The sequence below is a fragment of the Dufourea novaeangliae genome, unplaced genomic scaffold, assembly GCF_001272555.1.
Source record: "Dufourea novaeangliae isolate 0120121106 unplaced genomic scaffold, ASM127255v1 scaffold6, whole genome shotgun sequence".
NCBI classification, from domain to species: Eukaryota; Metazoa; Arthropoda; class Insecta; order Hymenoptera; family Halictidae; genus Dufourea; species Dufourea novaeangliae.
In genome coordinates this window covers 1,586,785-1,612,835 of record NW_015373900.1, presented here as the reverse complement: position 1 = coordinate 1,612,835, position 26,051 = coordinate 1,586,785, and the positions used below count along the sequence as shown (strand labels likewise).

The window sequence follows — 26,051 nt, the reverse complement described above, 5'->3', positions numbered from 1 at the left end:
AAGGAATACAAGTTCTTTATAACTCGACCTAATGCTTAATCACCATAGGGGGTCGAAAAAAACTAAGTATCTATTTCTCCTCGCAAGATCTTTCAGGAACACGAAAGAAAACGGAAAAGTTATTGACTCGAAGAAAAGCCTGAAAGCTTTTCCAATTAAAGGTTCTAAGAGGTCGTCATAGTTGCTCTTCAAGGATCTAAGAAAAATTGTCAAAGCAAAGGAAAGCCTAAAATAACACGTGACCTTCAAATTAAAGTTTCTAAAAGGTCTTCAAGTTTCCCCCTTCAATGCTCTAAAAAGTCTTCAAGGTTCTAAGAAAATTTGAAAATTGTCGAAATAAAGGAAAGCCAGAAGTAACACCTAACCTTCCAAGGATAACTCAAAAACTAATCGACTGATCATTTTCGAACAAAGCTCATTCAATTCAGTCTACCTTTTTCCAGGGATTATGCATAAAATTTCAATCACATTTTTCATTCACAATATTTTGTTCAACAGTATAAAATCAATTTACCTTCCGAAGAAAGTTAATTTTTCTTCCAAACGCTAATACTTTTTCAATTTGTCATATGTTTTTTTACAAACAGGTATAATTCCAGCGTAAACTATCTACCTTAAAGAAAATGTATCATTGATTACTCTTAAATGACTATGACAAATGCTGCACTGTACGCCATTAAGAACTATTTAGCACGATTGTTCTGTGTCCAAAAAATAATAACAAAAATTGAGGGCGAAAAATTATTTCTTTTAATTCAAGAATGTCTCCATCCATCTGAAGATAGTTTATTCCCCTATTGCCAATAGTTTTTGCAAGAAAAATTCATAAACATCACTTGCCGTTAGAGCTATTACATTGGAATCCTCCTTTAAAGATTCCAAGAGGTCCCTAAGGCTCCTCTTCAATATTCGAAAAGGTCTTCAAAGAACCTCTGCGACCCTTCTAAGAGGTCTTCCCGTACTTTTCCGCGAAATTCTCAATTCCCTCCAGTATTCTTCCCCCGTATTCCCACCAACCAACATCATCCTCATGCGATCGAGAATGTCCAACCGCCTCAGCGAGATGGGACGGAAACGTGATCTTGTGTCTGGCCACGCTCTTCAGCACCAATGCCGCGATGTAGATGATGAAGTATATGCTGAAGTACAGCGGAACGTACCAGAGTTTCTTCCCTATGAAGTAGTAAGAATACGGTCGTTTGTCCAATCGTTGATCGTTCATCTCCGGTTTCTCGGTGTGATCGTGGTACTCTGGTATATGATCGTAGATCACCTCGTGATGGAAATCGTGATCATGGTCGTACATGTGGTCGTCGTACGGTGGATGATCGTGGGGAGCGGAATATTCGATCGGTTTCGGGGCTGGGTCGCTGGGATAGGACGGATCGGACGGGAAATCGGGATAATCGGTATCGTCCGGCTTGTAGGAGTCTGGAGGCTGAAAATTATTACGCGAGTGAGCTTTGAATTGTTTTACAAGGTGGGCCGGAAATCGTAGTAGAACCGAGCTTGGGGTGATTCTACGTTAAAAAAGAAGAAAATATTTAGGTATAACATTTTCGCATCCGGGATTCCGTCCTCGAGAAAATTGACTTTAAAATTTGTTCAACTTATAAACGAATTAGTACAATTTGCTTGTGTAAAAAATAATAAACAATGAGTAATCAGTAAAAACACTTTGTATGTTTTATCCACACAATCAACAATGTTTGTAAACACTGTCCCGGACAGAGACAACCGCAATAGTGAAATACACGACAAGCAAATTATATTAAATCGTTTACAAGTTGAACAAACTTTAAAGTCGATTTTCACGAAAACGGAGCCCCGAATGAGAAAATGTTATACCAAAATACTGTTTTCTATTTTAACGTAGAATCACCCCCTGCCCGGTTGTACTACGATTTCTGGCCCACCCTGTATAAATGAAATATCTAAAAATTATTGAACTTATCCTATGAATAACTCAATCAATTAAAATAACAATCACTAAAAAAGATTAAACTTATAAATATTAAATTTAAAGGTAACCGATGGAATAACAAAATTCAATATCAAGAAGTATTCTTCTTGTAATAATTCTTGGTGTAATTGTTATTATTAAAAGATTTAGAGATTTATTTAAATAAATTAGTAATTTATATACTTGAAAATTTAAAGAAATTCGTTTCCTGTACTAGATATATTATTATGCTGACAATATATGGATATCGTTCAATTTTATTAAAATATTTATTTTACTGAATTTTGCATGTTAAAATTTCCTATAAATGCATCAACATTACCAGTCAATTTGTATTCAATTTTGTATTCAATATCCTATTAAGAATCATCTTGCATTAAAATATCCTAGTTTTCATTTACTAATCTTAAGATGGCAGTAATTGGCACATCTACTCTACTGTCACTAGAAATCATATACAAAAAAAAAATAAATATTGAAGTATTCGATAAATACAGAAACGAAATGCAATTTGACGTCAGCTGAAGTATGAATAAATCTCCATTTCCTGTCACGAAGAATCATTTACGAAAAATAAAAGAAGTATTGACGTAAACACGAAAGTATCAATAAATTTTCATTTCTTGTTACGAAAAATCATTTTCAAGAAAAGAAGAATCGTTATAATATTCGATAACAGTTTTTTACCTTGTCGTTCGTATCGAAGTCTGTGTAATCGCTCATGGACAATGGCTTCGAGATCGGTTTGTCCGCTAGATAATCCGGCGGTTTCGACATTGGTTTATCGCTCAGATACTCCGACGGCTTCGAACTCGGCTTGTCGTTGATGAAGTCCGGCGGTTTGTAATTGTAACTGCCCGAAAATGGCGGCTTGGAAAAGTCAAATGAACTGGAGGACGGAGGTCCACTTGGTGGTCCACTTGGTGGTCCACTTGATGGTCCACTTGGTGGACCATTTGGTGGACCATTTTGTGGTCCACTTGGTGGACCATTTGGTGGACCATTTGATGGTCCACTTGGTGGACCATTTGGTTGACCTCTTGGTGGACCACTCGGACGAATCATCTGGACAGGTCTCGAACTTTGTTTCGTGTCATTCGGTGGATCTTTATTTTTGAAAGAAGTAAACGGCCCCGGGTGGTATCTGTCCTTGATCTTCTTGTTTCCGTTCAATCTCGCTAGCAGCTCGTGGTCTAACGTCGAATATCTGCGCATTGTTTATCAGTCGTACCAATAAGTAGGTAACCATATCTTTTTAGGTCTTAGGAAATCGAACGCTTATTGTATTTCTGTAAGACAGTGACTCACAAGATTGGTCACAAAAGGCTGTCACTTATATTTGACCAAGTTATTTACCAAGATACGAATTTTACTTTAAAATTAAGAAAAATGTATCACAAAAGCATGATAAACGTAATGACAAAGAGAATATATGAATAGAAATTGTTATTTAGAAAGTCTGTGAACGAATGTGTGAATTTAAACCATGTTATACTAGTTCGTTGAGAGAAATAGCGAGTTCCTTATTGGTACACGTAATATATACTTTCTCGAGAACATTATAAGTTCACCTCGTTTTTGGTTTTTTTATGTGGCATTATTGAAAGTGCATTTTCTTTTCTGCAGACTTACGTAAAAACATATTAAATAATATTATAATAGCAAATTTTATATTATTTACGTAAATAATGAATTATTATGCCTTTTATAAAAAATTATGTTTGTTATTTGAAGAAACAAAATTGTTCACTTATAAGAAACAAATTATTTAATAACTAATAATAATAATAAATTAATTCTGCAATGCTATTCCTGATGTCATGAAGACTCTGTTAGTCTGTTGCGATAAACGTGAAATACGTTTCAATTTACATTATTATAAATATTGGCTTAGTCCATAAATTGATGTTTACTTGTGGGAAATGTTGTATAGAGAATTTATTAATGTGTCGTTCAGTGCCAGTTAAGCAATAAAAATGAATTAATAAAGTTTTCAAAGTAGATGAGATAAGGAAATCTGCAATGTGCCATACACAGTTGCCTAATCATATAGAATCCTACTACAATCTTGATCATACATTGATTATTCTTTAAAAATAATGAATTTATCAATAGTTAATTTATTTTTAATAACTCTTTGAGAGTAATCCATAATCAATTATGTATTCCTTAAGAATAACCACCCAGATAATACATCGACGGCATAATGACGGCTTATAGATGCCTCAGATCCAAAATAGCCGTAAAATGGACGTTTTCAAGACGTCATATGCTATCTGGGTATTTAGAGAAACAAAATCATTCATTTCTCCACTTTCGACAATTTTAATAAAAATTACGGTTTCTCCTTAAAGTAAAGGTTATAACACAAAATTAACGATTGTCGTACCTCGAACCAGACGTATAATCGACAGCTTCGCCGTTTTGCAATTTTGGGATCTTCGACGGTACGTAGACAGGGGACACTGTAATGGCGATGTTCTTCACGCTCCTACCCTCGTTTTCCGTCTCGCTGTTTTGCGATATAATTCTTAATAATCGACAGAAAACAAAAATACATTGTTATGTTTGAACGAAAACATTAGGTTGTTACGTAATAAATAAACTGTGGATTAGATGCATGTATAGAATATAGAAGTATGTGAAATACAGTAAAACACAACAATTCGATCGAGTTTACTAAATTTATTAGTTTATTTTTAGCCCACTAGAATCTCTAATAAAAGAAAGAATTTCCTATTTTTACACATCACTTCATAAAATGACACTTTACATAAAGATCCGCAGTTTAAATGGTAATAAACGTTGCTTTTCAATACGGTTCATTTCAGCTATCTTTAATTCGTGAAACATACGAGATAACGAAGTTTGTAACTCATTAGTAAACAGTGTGGTCGATTGGAATAGATCATACTTCGATTGAATATATTTCTTCCAAAATGTGTACGTCATAATCAGTTCAAACTCTGCCATTCAACACTAGAACTACCGAACGATAAACGTATCGCTGGACGCCGCGACATTTCTCGGCCTACTGCGACTATAATTTTAGAGTGTCCGCAAATTAAAATACTGTATTTTAAAGAGCAACGATCAAAAAATATAGACATATTTTTTTCAAATTTTATAAATTATAACCTATGGATCAAATTTGCAAAACAAAAATATTTGTAATATTTTTGCATTGGAAAAATAACTTTAGTGCAAAGAAAAAAATTAGTTATAAAGAACGATCCATTATGATAAAAATAAAATAAGAATCAAGTTCGTATCCTTAATAGTTACGAAGATAAAACTTCTTTCGGGATGGTAGTTCTCGTAAAAATTGGTGAAAATTGCGAAGTTTGAGGGTCGGCACTTTTTAAACAATTTCGAATTTTCAAACTTCTTTAAATTTTTAACTAAATTTATACTTATTAAAAATTTCCGGAAGCCACCTTAAAAGCCAGCGTTACACCTGGGGATCTCTCCTTGCCAGTTGCCAAGGAGCCTTCGAGTATTCATCGAGGATTTACTGTATTCGAGTGTGACGATTTAACTTTTTCAGGGATACTGGCATATCCGTGTACGCTAATTTTTCTTTAATTCAAGCATTATTCCACAAGATACAATGAACATTAGTGTAAATCAATATTCACTAAAAACTTCTCCAACAAAAAAAAAAAAGATATCCTATCAACTGTCTGACATTAATATTAACAAATACACTTTGAATAAGTACAGTTGAAAAATAAAAAACGAAATATTATTATTCTTTTATCCTAATAAATTCTTCCCTGAAAAGGTTAAATAGGACACTCTGTACAACAATTGCTATTTATCCCCCGAATGAACGAAACAAGTCACGAACCTGGTGATCCAGGACGTCCGATCGCTCCTCGACTCCGTATCCTCCTGTCCGTTCCTCGACACTTTCGCGTACGACATCACTTCCGGTAACACCGTGGCGACCGACAGATCCGTTAAAAGTACAACGATCAATATACGTAACATCTTCACGGTCCGTCCAAAGATGAATGATTGTCGATCTCTGGCTCTTGTCTCCTATATATAGACTCGTAACTGTATCCTACCTGGTTCGAGCCTGGAAATTTACTGTCCATCTTCAATTCCCGCTATTTTTATCGAATCGCGTTATTTCTTTACTCCACCGTCGAAATAACACCATGAAAATTCCAAAGAAATGATACTCGAGCTGCTTGTCACCGGTTTCGATTCATCTTCGCCGGTTTCGATTCGGTTTCTTGATATCGACCAGATAACACACGAATGGACGAAAATTTTACTGAGTGCTGGGAGCAATGCTAATTGCCTGGAAACGAGGGTTGACGAAGTCGTTCTAATCGGTTCGACAAACTTTAACACACCGTTACCAGAGGAGGATTCCTAGAGCAGGATACCGAGAAAGACAACAAGGAAGATCGTTAACGCGTCCTTGACCGGAAAATCGTTGATCCAGATTCATACGGATGCTTGTCTCTTTTTGCTCAAGGTTCTCGTATGAGGAAAAGAACGATGGAACCGTTGTTTTTTTGCTTTCAATTAGTCATGTTTCCGTTTATTTCTTCGTCGAAACTGTACTGATGGAGGACAACATGTAAGTTTAATTATCCTTATTATTGTACAATCAGGGAAGTTGTAATTATGGGCTATTTCCTGAACAGTTATACAGGGCCGTTCCTGGGTTGTTGGCCGCCCGGGCTTGAAAACAGTATCGCTGCCCTTATTAATTTAATATTAGTCAATTAAGAATTTGGTATGCAGTGTTTACTTATATGTATATAATAATAATAAAATATTCATTTTAAATAAAACCATTTTTTAAGGATCATTGTTTCATTTATGAACATAAAAGATATTTTTTAATTTTTATTTTCACAAAATTTTGCAAAAGATCCTTCAAAAATAGTTTTATTTAAAATAGATATTTTATTCCACGTGTAAGTACGAAACTCACGCATAATGTTTGTAATAATGATGTTGTGCTTGATAAATAGCGACTATTAATTACCTACAGGAATTTAATCCATTAAATATGGCTAAATATCATATGCTATTTCAGACTGTCCATAGAGTTCCTTCCAGTAGGTACCCATAAGAGTACTGTTACACAGATTACATATGCACTTTATTTGATCAAATTCTTTCACTCTGAAATGTTCATAAACATTCGAAAACTTTTGATTATCATTCTTACTAGTCCAAGTTTTACATACAATAAACGATCTGCGGCCGCCCCTGAGTTTGGTCGCCCTTGGGCACCTTCTGCACCCCCGCCAGGAACGGTCCTGCAGTTATATATCACATTGTTCTGTCGTTAAATCGCGGTGTTTCATTGTTTTAACAGCGTTCGTACTGTTAGATCGTATATAATTAGTGTCTATTCTGCTGCGAGTCATTTGCTGCGTCATACGGAACGGGAATTTTCAATTTTGTAGCAGATATAGAATAGGAATATTAGTGACTATCGGTTGGGATAGATTGTTTGTTTTTAATTGACACAGTTTTAGGTAAGTTCTAATTAGTTGTGATTAAGATTTCATCTGTGTAATGAAATTGTTGAAGATATTCTGTTGTTGATTGTATCCGTTTGGAAGGGATTCCATGGTTTCGGTGAGATTGCAACTATTCTTTGGATGCTAGCTTCGCATTGTACGGGATGATTCGAAAAAATGTTGATGGTCTCAGAAATACATGACTCGACTGAATTTTAATAAAAAATTTTTATTTCTTTAACAATTTTCATATCGAAAAGTTTAAATTTCTTTAACAATCTCAATATCATAAAAATTTCAATTTTTTGTTAAATATTACTTTTCTACGAAAATTTTAGTTTTTTTTTCAAAATATCAACGTGTTCCTAAATTTAAATTTCTTCAACAAATTCAATACCGTAAAGAATTTCAAATGTCTTGAAAATTTCAATACCACATATATTCAAAATATTTCAATACTACAAATATGCAAAAAATTTCAATATCTTCAAGAATTTCAATTTCGTCAAAAATTTGAATTTTTTCAATTAAAGTCCATTCTGAACTTCATCTTCTACAGAATTCCGTCGATTTTTGGTAGTTTAACTCATTCAGGACTAAAATCACTTGCAAATTAATAAATATAGCGTAAAGGTGCATATCCATTTGTTGCGTATCATCGAATCGTATCACCGTTGCGTATCATCGTATCGTATCAGCATACGATACATTTCCATACGCAACGATGCAACAGTTGCCCGTCTAAGTTGATACACAACAGTGAAACAATACGAGGATACGCAACAAGTGGATACGCACATTTGAACTTTGTTCGTTTTTAATCATTGTGTACCGTCACTGTCGACATTTTTCAATAATACTGTCAGTATCATAATCTTTCTAACAATAACACTATCGATATCTTAAAAGGATCAGTATCGTCTCACTATTAATAACATTAACCATTCGTTGCAATCATTTTCCAACAGCATTTCACTTAAACTAACAACTTAAATGTCAAGATAATTTCACAGGAGAATTTAATAAGAAATCCTAATCAATAATGCAGCTAATATTTGCTGAACAAAGTCGCAAATATAGTTCAATTTCGATGACTTTAACGCCTGATAACGAAACATCGTCGCTGAAGAAGTGATTTTAACGCGTGGCTAAGACACGTTGCCGGTCTAAAAATTTCAATGCAAGTTTCGAAATAACAATACGATCGTGAACTCACGTTCGGATTAATATACGTATCATTACATACATGTTTTTTTTTACAGTTATGATACCCTATCTCGCTGACAAAAATATATATAATATAACAATAACAAATTGTATATTCCTGTCGATCGGTTTAACGGACTTATAGTAACGTTCACGTTTGTTTAAATGATCTCTAACTACACACGATTAGTGCCTATATTTTCTACATTCTTTATATTACTCTAAAAATAAAACCAATGTACAAAATAGAGATTCAGCGTCATCTTAAAATACAATCTTACATTTACGCGTGGAATCGCCATTTTTCTACAATACTCAACGTTAGAAAACATGTACAGGGTGATTCATAAATCCATGTCAATATTTCAGGAAGTAAATCTCCACATTACATAATACAAGTAAAGAACGTCATATGAACATATGTCCTATATACTACCTTAGTTTTCGAGTTATGGACGATTAGCTTTTTCAGGGACGAATTGATTCAGACCAGGAAGAATGTTTTGTCTTTTATTTTATTAAAATATATTTATAAATATTAACGTCAATCAATTGGTAGACTATTCGTTTTTGTGGAGGAATTTCCTAGTGCAAATTTAATTACAGTTTCAAAAAAGATTAAAGAAAATGTTCGAAGTACGCGATCTCAATCCATTTTTATTTTTGGGAGCATTTAAACATTATTATTCCCAGATAGCATATGACGCCCAATGACGCCTTGAAGACGGCTTAACGACGCCTTAGACCTAAAATAGCTGTAAAATGGGCGTCTTTAAGGCGTCCTGTGTTATCTGGGATGTGCACGATTTGCACGAAAGGATTCAAAATCGATTTAAGACTACTCGAAGAATACAAAGGTACATAGTCCATATGTTCATATGACGTTTTTTGCTGATATTAGTTTGTAAATTTACCTCCAGAAGTATTGATTTACGAATCACCCTGTACAATAAGAGTAACTCAACACTTGGTACTGTAAAGTACATGTACGATATTTAATGATTATAGTGTGCCAGGGTAAATGTCTAAGATGATCGATAAATAAATCTGTCTTCTATAATAATCGTTACTCTCGAGTCTTCGAAAGATGTAACATTCGATCCAGGATTAAATATTTTTTCTCTTTAAACTACACTGTGTCCCTTATGGCTCCAATAGTAAAAGAACATAGCAAAAATCTCGACTTTTCTTATTTGAAAAAATTCGTAAAAGTCATATGTATCCAGAACTTCTACATAATCTTTGAAAATTCGATATCTAGAAGTCCAAAATTTTCTAGAAATGTCTCAGAAAACTTATTCTGAACTACAGATACCTATTTTTATCACGTTAATACTTATTCGCTCTACTATCAACCTAGTAATATCCTTAATCGAATCTTCCTGAATGAATTTCCCAATTGAATCTCGATCAACATCCACAATACCATAATCACAATCTGTATCACCGTTCGAATATTTAGTCCTCTCACCGCCACAATTCATTTCACACGAATATAGAGAGAATTTGTACGAAACGGGAGATTCACAATCACATTTACAGAAGAAATATCCCGCGACACGCGGTTATCAACATTTTGCACGACCTCGAAAGATTCTTGTCGACGTGACAACAATAGAGACTCCAACGAGATGTCCAAAGGAACTTTGTTCATTACTTAATTCATTACACCGATCTTCATCCTTGTCAAAGCTCGGATTCCTCGTTCCGTTCTGTTTCGATCGTTCATTCGATTGTCCGTTCGATCATTAATTCGAGTATTCATTCGATTGTCCATTCGAGTAGTCATTCGATTGTCCATTCGAGTAGTCATTCGATTGTCCATTCGAGTAGTCATTCGATTGTCCATTCGAGTAGTCATTCGATTGTCCATTCGAGTAGTCATTCGATTGTCCATTCGAGTGTTTACTCGATTGTCCATTCGATTGTCCAGTCGATGATCCAGTCGATGGTCCAGTCGATGGTCCAGTCGATTGTGCATTCGATTGTCCAGTCGATTGTCCATTCAATTGTCCAGTCGATTGTCCATTCAATTGTCCATTCAATTGTTCATTCAATTGTTCATTCGATTGTCCATTCGATTGTCTCTTCGATCGTCTATTCAATTGTCGATTTGATTGTCCATTCGATTGTCCAATCGATTGTCCATTCAACTGTCCATTCGATTGTTCATTCGATTGTCCATTCGATTTTTCATCCGAACTTTCATCCGTTTTCTTCAGTCGTCTAGCGTCCAGCTTCTTCCGACCACTATCCTCCACCTTTTCGATCTTGTCGAGGTTTTTCGCATTATTGATCACCTCCATATTATTCTCCAGCTCCCTAGTGAACGCCAGATTATCGATACCAGGCAGATCGTTCGATTTCTTCCAATTTTCGTCATTTTCACGGGGCCTCTTCTCTTCCAACGGGAACTCGATGGTCCCGGTCTCGACGCCATTTTGCTTGTCCATCGTTTTCGGTTTCTTCTTCACGATGTCGTTCCCCTCGACCTGAGGACGCTTCTTCAGGTACGTCACGTTGAAGATGTAGTACATCACACCTGTGACCAGGGTCATGCCAGCGAAAATTCGATAGGTTGGACGCGTTCCAAACGCCTTCATCAAGTAGCCGCCGATCAGACTACCAGAACCTTTGCCTGGAACGATATTTTTGCGGAGGATTAATGATAAGTAGACTGTGAATTATATGCATTTATAGCGTATACGACGACTATGTGAAATGTGATAAATGGTAAGGTTAACATCGGATCTAATATATTTTCTGTCTTATTCTTCTAATAATAAAACCATTAAGAAATGAAAGAAAATTCAAGCTTCACATCTGCCTTTACAAATCACTTCAAAAATTGTTATTTTGCATAAAGTTCCGCAGACTAATGATAAATAAACTGCGGATTTTATACATTTAATAGTGTACACGATTGTTTAAAGCTCAGTATAGAAAAAATATTTAATGAAATTTGACGAGACTTTTGTTTTATTTTGAACATAATAGAATCCTGAATAAGTTAATGGGGTAATCCAAAAGAAGTAGTCGAATGCCAATGCTCGACCATTTAAAAAAATTTAATTTTTTGTGTATGAGTACCCTTATATGTGGACACTTCAAAACCAGCGTCACTTTATCCGAATGATTTTTTGTTTGCACGTAAGAACCGTATTTGGGTTGTGCGGAACGTCATTTCTTGTGATTTCCGGGGGTTCGCGGATATTAGAATATGTAAGTGTCTGATAATCATAGCACCATTGGACTGAAAGCGTCTTATTCAGAAAAGAACGAGCTACAATTATTGTCCTATACACTTTTATCCTAAACCTAACTCTAATAACCAAAAAATGAGTCTGATTTACAAGTTTGGTTATTAGACAAAATGAGAAGTTCAATTCAACATTTTTTTAAGAAGTGGTAAAGTCTCAAAACTAATTCTTGTTTTTCTTGCTAAAGCATACGCCAATTTAGTTGACCGATAAGTTTCAAGTCTGAGATTTAATTTCTCCGTTCTTTTCTGAAAAAGATGCTTTTAGATATAATTTCCGCGAACCCCCGGAAACCACAAATAAAAAATCATTAGGATAAACTGACGCTGGTTTTGAAGTGTCGACATGTAAGAGAGAACATACACAAATAATTAGATTTTTTAAAAATGGTCGAGCAACGACATTGGGCCACTTCGCCTGGAATGACTCAAAGGAATTTCTGTATTAGGCCAATTGTTGTAAAAATGGACAATAAGAATGTATATTTGCATGAATAGTCGCAGTCTAATGATAAGATTGTCAGCATCGAATGTACAGTATGTTCCAGTGTATACGCTCTATTATTTCTCCAACTATTGAAAATGCGAAAAAAACGTTTCTATACTTGATAGAATACTAGAATTTTTTTTCTTAATTCTTATTTATCGAGTTTTTAATAACAATGCAATTTTTTTCCCAGTTAACTTTATGAATATTAATGGCAATTTCATTTCTTCTAATCGGTAACAGATTTTAACCGAACTTGACATTTGCCAGCAATATTTATATAGTTATCCGCGAAATTATTTCATAATTTATAATCATAGTTTGACTTATAATGACCGAAATTTGTTTCTATTCGATAAATGTTTCGAAAAACTTCATGTATACAAAATATTGTCGGATTGATTACTGACCTACACCGTAATAAACTCCACCTAATAGTCCTTGTATCGAAGAGTCGGTGGTTGTCGTTGATAATTTCGCCGCGTAAGTGACAGCGGCGGTGAAGCTCAAAGATAAAGTCACCGATTCTAGCACCTCGAAGATAAGAGTGTGCCATGGATTGTATATTATCGAATAACCTGCAAACAACAAACGTATGAAACAAATATCTATAAAATGAATAAAATTCACAATCGATATATACAGTAGCAAACAAAAAAGTGTTATCATTTATTTAACATCAATTTAAAACCTTAATTACACTGGGTTTTATACAGATTTTAATTCTCGAGCAGAATATATGTATATATTAAAGACATACTTCAGTTGACGTTAAAGAACGATAAAAATAAAAACAAATCGAAAAAGTGGTAACTTTTTTATCTACTACTGTAATTATCAATTTGCACCACGTCTGATAGAATGTAAACAATGATTTCGGAAGCAATTTTATATGTGATTTATTTAACACTCTTCAAAACACAATGTTGAACGTCTTTGGTCTAAAAGGACCATTCCATCAACTTAAAAATAAAATTCCGTTACTAAACAAATTATTTAGAAAGCAATTTGTACAATTTTTATGTGATTTATTTAATATGTTCTTAAACAAAATGTTGAATGTCTGTGACTCAAGGGCTATTCCTTCAACTTAAGACTTTAATTCCATTATTAAACGACAAATTATTTAGAAAGAAATTCGTGCAATTTTTGTATGTGATTTATTTAACATTCTTGAAAACACAATGTTGAATGTCTTTGACACAAGAGCCATTCCGTTAACTTAAGAATTTAATTCCATTATTAATTTAACCACTATATCTGCTTTTATTAAGAAAACCAATGACGAATGTCGTTTTCCTTACAAAAGATAGCTGTAGTAGTTAAAATAACAATGAAATCAAATTCTCGAGACCAAAGAATGATTCACCGAAGCAATTAACGCTTCAATGGCGGCCAGAAAAAGTGGCAGGATGTGACTGGCACGATATCAAGATCCTCAATGATTATTGCGAAGTACACAACCACTCATAAATACACACACATAAGACACCAGGTTTATGTGAAGCAAAATTTGATATTTTATACCACGTTTATTACTTCATAGTATTATAAGCATTGCCCATTGAACTTTAATATCCTCGTTGGAAGACAATAAAATGGACAACGCTTATGTTGCTATGACGTAATAAATGTGGCATACAATACACAAATTTTTATGTAACTACTAAATAATATTTACTTCAAACTTCCAAAAATTTCGTAATGCTTTCAAACATTTATCGCATACTCGATAAATGTTCTAACACATACGAGCGAAAGTGAAATTGCCATGCATGCACGAATTAAAAAAAAAAAAAGAATGGATGCTCACCGCAGAGTCTTATGGCGTAAAAAACGAAGCCTATGAAAAGTACATTGGCGTGGCCGATCTTCGATATGATTGGACCAGATAGTACCAGTAATGGTATACCGGCTATACCGCCTACGGTTATGGTGATACCCATAAGTGATCTTGATCCGCCTAAGTCCTGGATCAGCCAGAAGAGGAACGACTCAATGTAGCCCCAAGCAGTTCCTGTGAAAAAAGGAATAATGTGATTCATTCTTAATTCGACGACCCACCCTAAACATTTATATATGCGTAATATCCAGTTGGACAGTCAGACAAAGTCGATACGTTTGTGTTTCTTATACAGGGTGTTGATAAAGGTGTGGGCCATTTTCAAGGGTGGATTCTAGGCGTTGAAATAATGATAATAGTTCATGTGCAACGTACATTAACATTCGATTGGGACACCTGGCCTGAATGAAGGAAATGCGATGTTTTGTAAAAATTATACAGGATGTTCCATTTAAATTGACCCACTCGAATATCTTCGAAACTGTTGACGATATTAAAACATGTTTCAGACGAAAGTTAAATGGTATCTGGGGGCAAACTTTCTGATGTAACTTTTTTGTATGTAAACGCGTAGAGGTCATACGAATGTCAACTTTATTTTTTCAATGGAATCGTATATTTTTTAATGCATTATTTGATGTTATTTGTTATTCCTTAAATCAAGTACTGAGTCACTAATGGCGATCAATCATTAGTTTAGAAGATATTTTGATTTTAATATTCAGTAGTGGCTTAATATTGTACATATATTAGCACTCACCTTTCTAAAGTTAGTCGTCAAAAGTACGTCCTTCTTAATATAGACTAATAATAAACTTTGATTTTTCCCCATAAGTGACTTAGTCTTTTATGTAGAGAATATCGAGTGGCATCAAGCAGTGCATTAAAAATTATACGATTCCATTTAAAAAAACAAAGTTGATCTTCATATGACCTCTGCTGGTCCTCATAGAAAACAGTTTCGAACGGGACACCATGTATACTTTGCTCAAATATTTTGCAAGGGATTAGTGCAGAAAATTTATTTTAACAAATGTTCAAACTGATGTCAATCAACTTTGATACATTTTGACATTAATTCTTCTATAGTAGTTATTTTATTATTTAAATATACTCCCATACATTTGTGGAGTTTTTTGTGTTGAAGGTCAAATGAAGGTCATACTATTGTAGGTCATTGGATTGGTCTTGTCCTCAATTATTATGTCACGATGATAAAAATACAAAGTCCCATTTAAAACAACATTGATGACTTTGAAATTTCGAAAAAATATAACCTCGAGGACAATTTTTTTCTTATTACCATGTTTGCCCCCTTCCAACCGAATAATATTTTCTGCTCACAGTATGTAAGGTAAGTACAATATGCTCACAATATCTACGGTAATTACACTTTGTTTCAATTTCTTCTGTAGTAAAGCAAAGGCTAATTGTCTCTCGAAAAAAGGCACAATCATCCGTCATGCATAGTCGTTATGCATGAAACGACAATTTACTTTTGTTTTTAAATATTCATGCTTCAACTGGAATGTCAATTAGTTTGAAAAAATTAAGAGATAAACAAAAGGAACACGTTTGAGTTTAATGGACAGAAGACAATGGGACAGGAAACGATCAACTTAACCCTAGGATGCATGACACGGGTTATTTTCTATCTACGTGAATATTTCTTTTTAGATTTTTTCTCTCGTGTAATGAAATAATTGCCCGTGTCTTTGTGTATTCCTTCCTTGCGAATTCATATATGTAATAATGACTTCGTAAGCTGAACAGCAGAATAATTAAGAAAAAATAGTTGCAATTCAAAGCTGCATCGATCAATGCATTAAAATATGTGTTCCATTTAAAAAAATTAAGTTGACTTTCATATGTCCTCTACGCCTCCATCTACCAAAAAACTATTGACATTGAATTATGTCCCCCTTGATACCATTCAACTTTTGTTTGAAACACTTTCCGGCATCACAAATAATTTCAGAGATATTCGAAGGGATCGATTTAAATGGTGCTGCTCTGGATCTTTTTCACTCACGAAATCGTCGCTCTATGTACTTAATTGTTCTATCTCCAATAGTTTCTAAACTGAGAAAACTGAGTTTAAAGTTTACGGAGTTTGATATTATAGAAGCAGCCCAGATAGCACGTGACGCCTCGAAGACGCCCATTTTACGTCTATTTTACGTCTGAGGCGTCTTTAAGCCGTCATTAAGCCGTATGTGTGCTATCTGAGTAGGAAAATAGTGAAACAATCAAACACACTGTAATATCATCTACTCAATATTTAACAAAACTTTATATTATTATCAACACAAATTTGTAATAATTGTTAGTATTTGGAGGTACAACCATTAAGAACAAAAAAACTTTCAAAATTGCGGAGCTAGGACTTAAGAGGATATTTGTTATTTTCTAGGTTAAAATTTCTTTATTTCGTGGTGTATTTGTATTCTTTGGAGCAATGAGACGTAGATTGATTAACTAAATTTTTTTTTAAACGTTAAGTTAGGACAGTTAAGAACTCTGGCGACGATGCGTAAGTCTGATGAACGCTATATGCATGCATCGTAGGGTTAATCGACGCCGAAAAGACGAGTTTGTGTTCGCTGAGGCCACGTGATCGTTGTTGCATCGATGCGGAATGTCAATGTCACTGCAATTTCGTTATTCGACCAGTGTGTGCCGAAGATTAGCGGAAACGGGCAATAACGAAGGTTGCGCAACCTGTTTCAGGCGGTTTACTTTTCGCGATCTGATCGCGCGACGTCCCAAGGAATTTCGGAAATTCACGAGCCTCGACGGTCAACCCCTTTTTCAGCCCTAAATACTTTATATCATAGACTCGACACAGTTACTCTCGATCAATTTCGAAACAGTACACGTTTAGAATCCTTTCAGTATAATTAAAAAATAAATAATAAAAAAAGTAGCAAAGGAATAATCCAAATAATGAGTGCATCTAATTAACTAAGGTAGCTATTTTATTTAATTTGAATAGTTACTCAAAAAAGTATCTCTGCCCATTTCACGCGTGTATAGGATATTTTAAGTAGTTAATTAATTAACTAATGTGAAAGTCAAAGTTAACGATTGTGGTTTATATGGTAAACGAGTTATATGCAGTATGGATCTATTTCCGTTTCTTAGAACGTTGTAACAGAAATAATAAATTCTGTAGTCTTTCTGGTGGTTTGCAAATCTGAATTTCTTGTCTGTATTTTATTTAAAAATATCGATTAATTTTTCCCGTGTACTAAACTTCTTATTTGAACGAAATTAATATCATATTTGCAAATAGAAAACTTATTTTTTTTTCTCATATTTATGTTTCTTCTTATTGCTTTCCATTATTTGTTATTCTTTTAATCGTACTTGTTAAATGGATATTACTATTTTTCTTGTACGACTAAATAGTGACAAAAAAACAAAACATTTCTTTAAGGACCGATAAACAATAAATAATAAATGATCGAAGTTACAAATGACCTCAACTAGTACACAAACGGCTTAATGATGGCTTAAAGGCGCCTCAGACCTAAAATAGCCGTAAAATGGGCGTCCTCAAGGCGTAACATGTTTAATAATTCATTCAAACTTTCCTTCAAATAACAAATAATTATTCTTTGTTGTTAATCTTGTTGTTCGTATTTCTAAATAAGAAGTAATTTTTCATTTAAATTATCTTTTAAACGACGGTTAATTTAAATAATACTCGACTCTCGGTGGGTTTACGGTCGTGATAGAGTTAAAATTTGAGTATGTTCGAAATGGTTTCTCACCTAGAATGAAGCAGGCGATGAATAGGGCTGCAACCTCGATGTTCCTTAAAACGGTGAAAACGTCCCGGACCACGTTGCTCGCTGGTGATTTAAATTCGAGATTGATGGCGAGCATCAGTACACCTGACATGAGTTTCAACGCTGCGTATAGATAGAACGCGGGCCTAGAAAATCCACCCGATTACCGAATAATAAATCTAACGATTCAGATATTAAATTGCTGGAAAATGAGTGTGTTAACTTAATATTAAAATTATTACTGGCATAATACTGCCCCTAATAGGGGATTCATCGAAAGGTAAACATAAATACAGTAAATTCTTGATGAGTGTTCGAAGGCTCCTCGGCACTGAATATTAAATATTTCATAAACTAATGGTCGTATACGGCTGAAACAAGTATCATTCGCTTGAGAATTCCAAATTCTATATCACTGTGATAAATCTCGTTAAAAAGTCAGCGTTACACCTGGCGACTTTTCCTTATCAGTGTCGAGAAGCCTTCGAACACTCATCGAGACTATACTGTAGTCTCATAGACCTTAAGCGACTGACCATAAGAATACTTATTCAGATAGCACATAAAATCTAGTAACGCAAATATAGTGTATATAGCAGTACATAAATGTTTCTAATTAACCACTTGAGGACATATCCTGAGTTAAATTGTTTTCGAGTTTATGTAAAGTGTCCTTTATTCTGAATTAAGTCGGCCCTCTTATACGGACTGAATTTACACGAAATCGACTATATCCACATGACTAAACATTACCTTTCATAATAATAAAATTTCTGTAATAGTAAATATTAATTTTTTGTTTTACATGTTCCCATCTTACCATTTTTAGCACGAACGAATTAATTCGGACACGAGATTTGGTCATTTTTTGAGAGACGATATTGTTTAAACTGAAAACTTTCCTGCAATTCTAATCATGGCATATTATCAGAGTTGGGCAAAATGCAACCTAATTACAAAATCCAAATCACAATTACATTGTAATTGCACTTTTATATTTTGTAATTAGATTATATTTTTCCTAACTCTGCATATTATTCTCTTGCTATACCGATAATTTAAAAAGTAGGTGATTTTTCGATAGGTTTTTGTGGAATAAGTGGGTTCTTAGTGGTTAAATTAGATTTCTGTTTAATGTATCTTTGACGGGGTGAAAGCTTTTCAGCTCTAATAGAATTACATTCCTGTCTGATGTATCTTTGTGAGAGTCAAAGCTTTTTCAGCTCTAATAAAACTAGATTTCTGTCCATTTCATGTATCTTAAACATGGTCAAAACTATTCCAGCAACCTAATATAATAATAATAATAATAATAATGAGGAGTCTTTATTATACTTACAAAAATAGGGGGAACATTGATGGCAAAAGAAGTAAAAAGTAGTGTAAAATACACATGTAAACGTGTGATACATAAGAAAATGAGAAATAATGATATAAATGAATAATTTAGAAATAGATATTATGAAAAATGATAAAATTGAAATATTTACAAGAACCATGGTTCATGAATTCAAGCGTTTGAGTGTTTCATATATCGAACTTTAATTGAATTAGATCTTAAATCGTTAGGATTGCGCATTTTTAAATACCTGAAGTCTGTGTAACTTTTGCCTGTACTCGCATAATCGATCAAAAGGCCCGAAAGCGGCGAGGATATCATTCCGCCGATGCTCCCGTAAATCCTCTGGAGCCCGTAATCGGCCTTCTGTTCCCGCAATATCGCAATCACCGCGCCCTCAAACATAGCGAACGTGGTTCCGCCGATAACGCCTATAAACAAAATATGTAAAATCGCTTTCAGTATATAAATTATAACATTTCAAGCATAAGAATCACAATAATAAATTATAATTAATCCTACTGAACTATTGTAATAATATTATAATTATTACTATAAATTATAATATTTTAAATATTATAATAAATTATAACAAATCTTACTGAAATATTGTAATAATATTTTAATTATTATTACAATAATTTATTATATGGAATTATTTCTAATATAATGTAATGATTTCTTAATATTTTCTTGTTTTCCTTATTACTATGTATCTTGTCGTGTCGTTGTTAAAGCCTACGATATCGATGGACATAAATTTCACGTTTAACTTTACTTTTTCGAGTCAAAGGTCATTTTAAGCGCATACCATCATACATATATATCTGAACGTATTTTAACACTAGTTATACGACGCAATAGAAAAAGATAGGCAGTTATATGCAAAAAAAAAGATTGGTGACCTTGAAGACTCCGAAAAAAAAATGACAATGAATAAACAATATTCTTGTAAGTATATTGGTCCCTTCATCTCATTCAACTAACGTATAAAATTATTTTCTGTATCATCACAATTGGAAAGGATATTTAGATGGATCCTTATTTAAATGGACCATCCTGTATGTAAACACAAATATGAATGTTAGACTTTCTGTGGACTGGCACTGTATTACACATTTTCATAAATAATGAGTGCATATATATCATGAATATGTATATGAATCATTATATTATATTAGAAATAATTAAGATACATGTAATAAATAGACTGCGGAAGTTTATGCAAATTCAAAATTTTAGATCGTAATATCTGAAAGTTAAAATAGGACAGAATTTTGAATTCTATACTAGAGACTTTACTACCGTAGTAGTAAAACATAAATAATAATAATAAATTTCATTAAAATCTTGATTTTATAGAACCATCTACAGTCTAATAATAAATTTTCACACTTCTGTGTCAGTCTCCCCAATTCCCTTCCATGGAATCCGAAGACGCGCGTTAAAGCCTCTCCGCGCAGTTAAAACGACTTTACTGTAATTACTGGTTAATGAATCACAATTTCAATTTCTCTCGAGTTATGAAATTATTCTTTTCAGGGTCACGATTTTACCCACACTTCGGTGTCAGTCTCCCCAATTCCATTCCATGGAACCCTAAGGCGCCCGTAGAAGCCTCTCCGCGCAGTTAAAGCGACTTTACTGCATATATGAAATTTCACGCGATAAAATGAAATTTTTTACCTCGTAACACCTTTTCCCGCGGTATGTACTACTAACTTATCTGCGTATACTGACCAATAAACACTCTAATAGCGAAGTAGAGCCAGAAAGTCAGTCCCACATTGTACTCCATTATCATATCCATGTTAGAGCACATTTGCTCCCGTGGCGCAGTCACGATGCACCGTTTGCTGCACTCTTCACTGTTCAGGAGCTTGTAAGCCACCGGATTCATCGAGTAATTAACCAACGGCAGATTCAGGACCAGTCTCTCGTTCTCTGTGTCCGGATTACCGCAGGTGATTCTCTGAAATGTGTCTCCGGCCCACGCGATCTGCTCCGATACGTATCGCTGACGATTCAGCGCGCGATCCTCGTCCGTCACCTCGAGACTCTTCAGTTTCGATTTGTAGGAATGATAGTTTACCGTATAGCTCGCGTTATCCTGCACAGAATAAAACCAATTAAGTGATTAATGATTAATTCAACAATTTTTTGTGTTAGTTATTTCACTTATTCACCAGATGTTTCGACGTGTTCATAATCCAGAGAAAGAGTTTCGAATAACAAATAAAAGATAAAAGAGTATTTCACCATTGCCTAATCGATTAAACGTGGCAACGCCAATTTTTATAAGAGAATACTATTTCTTCTACTAAATTACAAAAAATTCTAAATTAGTGCAGAATTATTAAATTACTAAAAATTCTAATTTACTGCAAAAATTAATGAATTACCGAAAATTCTATAATAATGTAAAATTACTAATTACTTTGAATTCTGAATTAGCGTAAAATTATTAAATTACTAAAAATTCTAAATTATTGTAAAATGACTAAATTACTAAGAAATTACTGAATTATGGTACCTTGATCGTTAGAATCGGATTAAAAGTGCAAAGAGTTCGGTTCTCGTAGACCCTATTCGACATGGCGGTGTTCAAGGTTGATGTCTCAAAATCCTCGATGAATCCTGACACCGTGCACGCGAACTCGTAGAATTGATTTGTCGGGAAGAAGTACTCGTTCCTCGAGATCTGACGAATTGACGTCTTGTAGTGCTCGTCGTTGGTTAACTTTCGATGCTCTCTTAAGTCCTCGTCTCTCACTTCCTAGGATTCGAATATTCGATTAAATTCAAAATAATTTAGTACAATATAAATAATTCATAATATTGATATAATATAGATAGAATATTTGGTAAAATAATTGGACATAATACAGATGTAATACTTAGTAAAATAATTTAATATAATAGTGTTTAATACGATCAACATAGCAAATATAATTATAAATATAACTATAATTTAATGAACTTTGTTTGAATTCTGCTAAAATTCTCAACAGAGAGGACTAGTGTCTTTCCAATACCAGTCTCTGCAAATCGGTTCCCGAAAGTTTCGGTAAATCAAAAACAATCTAATTATTTAGACAAACATTTATAATCATCTATAGATATACTAAGCAGCACTACACGATTTCCACAAGCAACTATAAATATTAGATATTCGATTATGAATATGTATTTAGTTCCATATCAATACAAGTGACACTAAAATATTTTAGTCATTTAGTGAGTTGATACATACCACTGGTACGTCGTCTTGGGCAATCGAAAATTTGACCGAGGAATTCGTACCGGTTACCAAATTGTGCCGTTTAAGCGTGTATATTCTCGACGACAAAATAGCCTCGATGTCTGTGTCGTTATGAACATCCATGCGACACACGTACCTATTAGAAAAAGTATTAAGGAATTAGGCAGCGTAAAATGCAAAATTACACGATCACTTCTTAATTTAATTTCTCAATGAAAAGTGTTCCTTGCGAGTATATCTACATGAATGGCCTAGAAATTAAAATGGGCACCGGGGTTATTAAATACTGACAAGATCTTGTAAATATTATAGAGATAAGTATTATTCATACTTGTCGTGTGAGATATAGCACTCTATCATAACGCGAACTGTATTCGATATTCCTGCGTATTAATGGAGTTCGATAAGCCTCGTTATAACCTCAGAATATAAGCATATAACAGGGAATTGTTACTTTACTTTGGTACTCCGATTTATATTCTAAGGTTCTAAAGGAGGCTTATTGAACTCCATTAATATGCGGAATATTAAATGGAATTCGAGTTACGATGGAGAACTATGACAGGTATTTCATGCAACAAATGTGAATAATATTTACTAATATATATACATAATCACAAAGCATGTGAAGATTTAAGGAACTGTTGCTTGTAAGAATGTGCTTGTTGCATGTTCTGTTTTTGGGCACAACTTGTAGAAGTCTCCGAAAACGGTACGTATTCGTCAGAAAATACTTCATACTATTCGAATGTTCAAATATATACTTCATACTATACGAATATTTAAATGTGTACTTAATACTATTCGAATATTCAAATATTCGCATACACAGTACTATTCGAATTATCCGAATACTCCATACTATTCGAATTATCCGAATACTCCATACTATTCGAATTATCCGAATACTCCATACTATTCGAATTATCCGAATACTCCATACTATTCGAATTATCCGAATACTCCATACTATTCGAATTATCCGAATACTCCATACTATTCGAATTATCCGAATACTCCATATTATTCGAATTATCCGAATACTTCATACTATTCGAATCATTCGAGGTGTTCGAATTCTTCGAATAAATAATTCGTACCTATTCGAAATTATTCAAATTATGCGAATAGTTCGAATATCCAAATACTTACAGTGCTAATACCTACCCGCAACTCTCGAGCCTCGTAGAAACTGTCTCTTGCAAATTCACTTCACATGGGTGTTTCTGATTCATCGTGTAAATCAGTCCATTGTTCCCTGTGCAACCGAGGTCCATGATAACCCTGTTCGGATATTCCACGGTTATCCTACCAATGGGCACGAGCAGCAACAGAAGCGCAGCGAGTCCGCCAAACGACGAGAACAAGGTCAACAAAATCTGAATAAAACAGTACAATTTTAGGTGGTTTAGACTTCAACGGTTTCAAATAAAAATATATCTTTTGAAGTTTTTTATGTATATCCAGTTAAATAAGCTATAGGTATTCTGTAAATACAGTAAAAGTACATTCAAATTTTTCTTCTCAACCCTTTCGCTACAACAGGTTCCAACGTAAAGCAGGGTTAGGTATTAAATCACAGTTACGCGCAACGATTGCTAGCCAACGTTACCGCTGGAATTCGGCCAGCAGACTCACGCTCTGATTGGTCGGGGTTTTTTTGTTAATATCTCGTTAACAAAGCCTCGGATAACATTTTTGGTAAGGAAAAATTTGTTTCAAATCACCTCACGAGTCTCCCATTTCAAGGTCCTCCAAAATTTTTGTTACACCCTGCATATTCGGGAATACGTGTCACGATAGAAAATTAAACGTTTAACGGGATTTTACCTTGAAGTTGCCCACGCGATCAGCGACCATCCCTGCCAAGGGTGGCATCACCATCGCGATCACCGGCGTAATAGCGCTCATGATGGCGGTTTCCTCCACGTTTATGCCTAGCTCCCTCATATGTATCGTCAGGTATGGATAAAGTACATAGAGAGCTGAAAATGTAGTCCACCATTACTGTCGACACTCGAAACCACATCAATGATTAGACGATGGTAACAAATAGAGGTTGAAGTCAGTTGTTGAACAGAATTGCAAATTTTTATTCGACACGTTTACTGTTCAAATATTAACAAATAGGGGTTGAAGTCAGTGTTAAACAGAATTGCAAATTTTTATTCGCCACGTTTACTGGTCAAATGTTAACAATTGCGACTCATCCTTGACAAGATGTAGGTATCTATTCAAGTGTTCAATTTACTATTATAAAGATTTACAGGTTGACTCGTACATCATTGTCTGAGTCATTAAACTATTTGTTGAAATAAAGTAACGATCCATATGAATATTCAATGAAGCAAGCCTTCACGTGAATACATAGTGCGTTTAAATTTCCTTAGTCAGTATGTTTGTGTACATTAATATAACCATAACCTGTATTATTTATTCAATATGTGTATGTTGGAAAAATCCATGTGTAGTATTAATGCAAACATACAGGGTGTCCTATCTAACATGAGTACCTTAAATATCTTTCTTGTTTTTGAAAATAGAAAAAAATATAAGAGCAAAGTATTATTTGGTTTGAAGGGGCAAATATTATGATAAGCAAAAAATTTTGGTTCTTGATGAGTTACGTTCAGGATGGCCCATAAGTCACTTCACCATTAAAAAATTTCATACATTTTCTGTTAGTTAATTATTTGTATGTACTAGACTTACTAGATTTTTAATTGGTAAAGTGACTTATGGGCCACCTTATATACGAAAAGATGGGACGATAAGAAATTAATAAACACGAACGACAGGTTATATTTGTGAATATAATTAATAATGTTTTTTATTGGCTTACTGGACGCCTGAACGAAAAATATCATTTTCAGGGGTAGCAGCTCCTTGTGCCGGAAGTCCTTGATGATCCTCCGGAAGAAGCTTTTGATCAGCATCATCTTGTCGGTGATTGGCTATCCAGTGGCGTCGAACAGGTTTGTAGATAGCGACAACGGAAACTTACAGCCGAATACTAGAAACGACACCGATCGTCGGACATATTTTCGAAAACTGTTGCGTCACCGGTGCATGGTTCTTCTTCCTGTTGAAAAAGAAAGTCACGAACGTGCCTCATTTAACATTGTGTTGAGTGATCGCTCATCATAAATTACTGTAACAGGTCGAACACATATACCCGGTGTGTACAGTGACTTATTTTAATTAATCGTGAAATTACAAAGATCGATGCATTTGTAGGAAAATTTAGAAAAAAAATATAGAGGACCAGGGCGATAAAAAAAAGGAATGGAAGCAGTAATAAGTAATAATATTAATCATTTTTACGATTAAAAAGATTAATGAGATTAATCAGATTAATCATATTAATAAGATTAATTCTAATTTCATTTTAAATATCTCATTT

At 34.1% G+C, this 26,051-nt stretch overlaps 2 protein-coding genes across 2 annotated transcripts; both read right to left on the bottom strand.

Annotated features, from left to right (window-relative positions):
* Nucleotides 1-943: 943 nt before the first annotated feature.
* Nucleotides 944-6,066, bottom strand: LOC107193439. Its single transcript, XM_015582882.1, is given in 6 exon segments — nucleotides 944-1,438; nucleotides 2,651-2,918; nucleotides 3,003-3,170; nucleotides 4,353-4,475; nucleotides 5,814-5,967; nucleotides 5,970-6,066. Coding segments are annotated over 6 exon segments (1,305 nt in total).
* A 4,166-nt stretch (nucleotides 6,067-10,232) lies between these two features.
* LOC107193438 (major facilitator superfamily domain-containing protein 6) lies at nucleotides 10,233-25,695 on the bottom strand. Its single transcript, XM_015582881.1, has 12 exons — nucleotides 25,491-25,695; nucleotides 24,479-24,633; nucleotides 23,816-24,027; nucleotides 22,643-22,784; nucleotides 21,920-22,162; nucleotides 21,127-21,496; nucleotides 19,637-19,817; nucleotides 18,030-18,193; nucleotides 14,224-14,427; nucleotides 12,821-12,988; nucleotides 10,850-11,302; nucleotides 10,233-10,399 (listed from the first exon to the last, which is right to left on the bottom strand). The coding sequence occupies exons 1-12, from the start codon at nucleotides 25,585-25,587 to the stop codon at nucleotides 10,233-10,235; spliced, it is 2,556 nt and encodes an 851-aa protein (XP_015438367.1). The 5' UTR covers nucleotides 25,588-25,695.
* Between the last annotated feature and the right edge of the window lie 356 nt (nucleotides 25,696-26,051).

Bases quoted from the DNA above. Each gene is read 5' to 3' on its own strand.
- LOC107193438 (XM_015582881.1), bottom strand. From the start codon at position 25,587: ATGATGCTGATCAAAAGCTTCTTCCGGAGGATCATCAAGGACTTCCGG. The intron at 24,028-24,478 runs GTAAAATCCCGT...TGTTTTATTCAG, and splicing joins ATCGCGTGGGCAACTTCAAG to ATTTTGTTGACCTTGTTCTC. The intron at 19,818-21,126 runs GTCAGTATACGC...TTTTGTTTATAG, and splicing joins CGCTATTAGAGTGTTTATTG to GCGTTATCGGCGGAACCACG.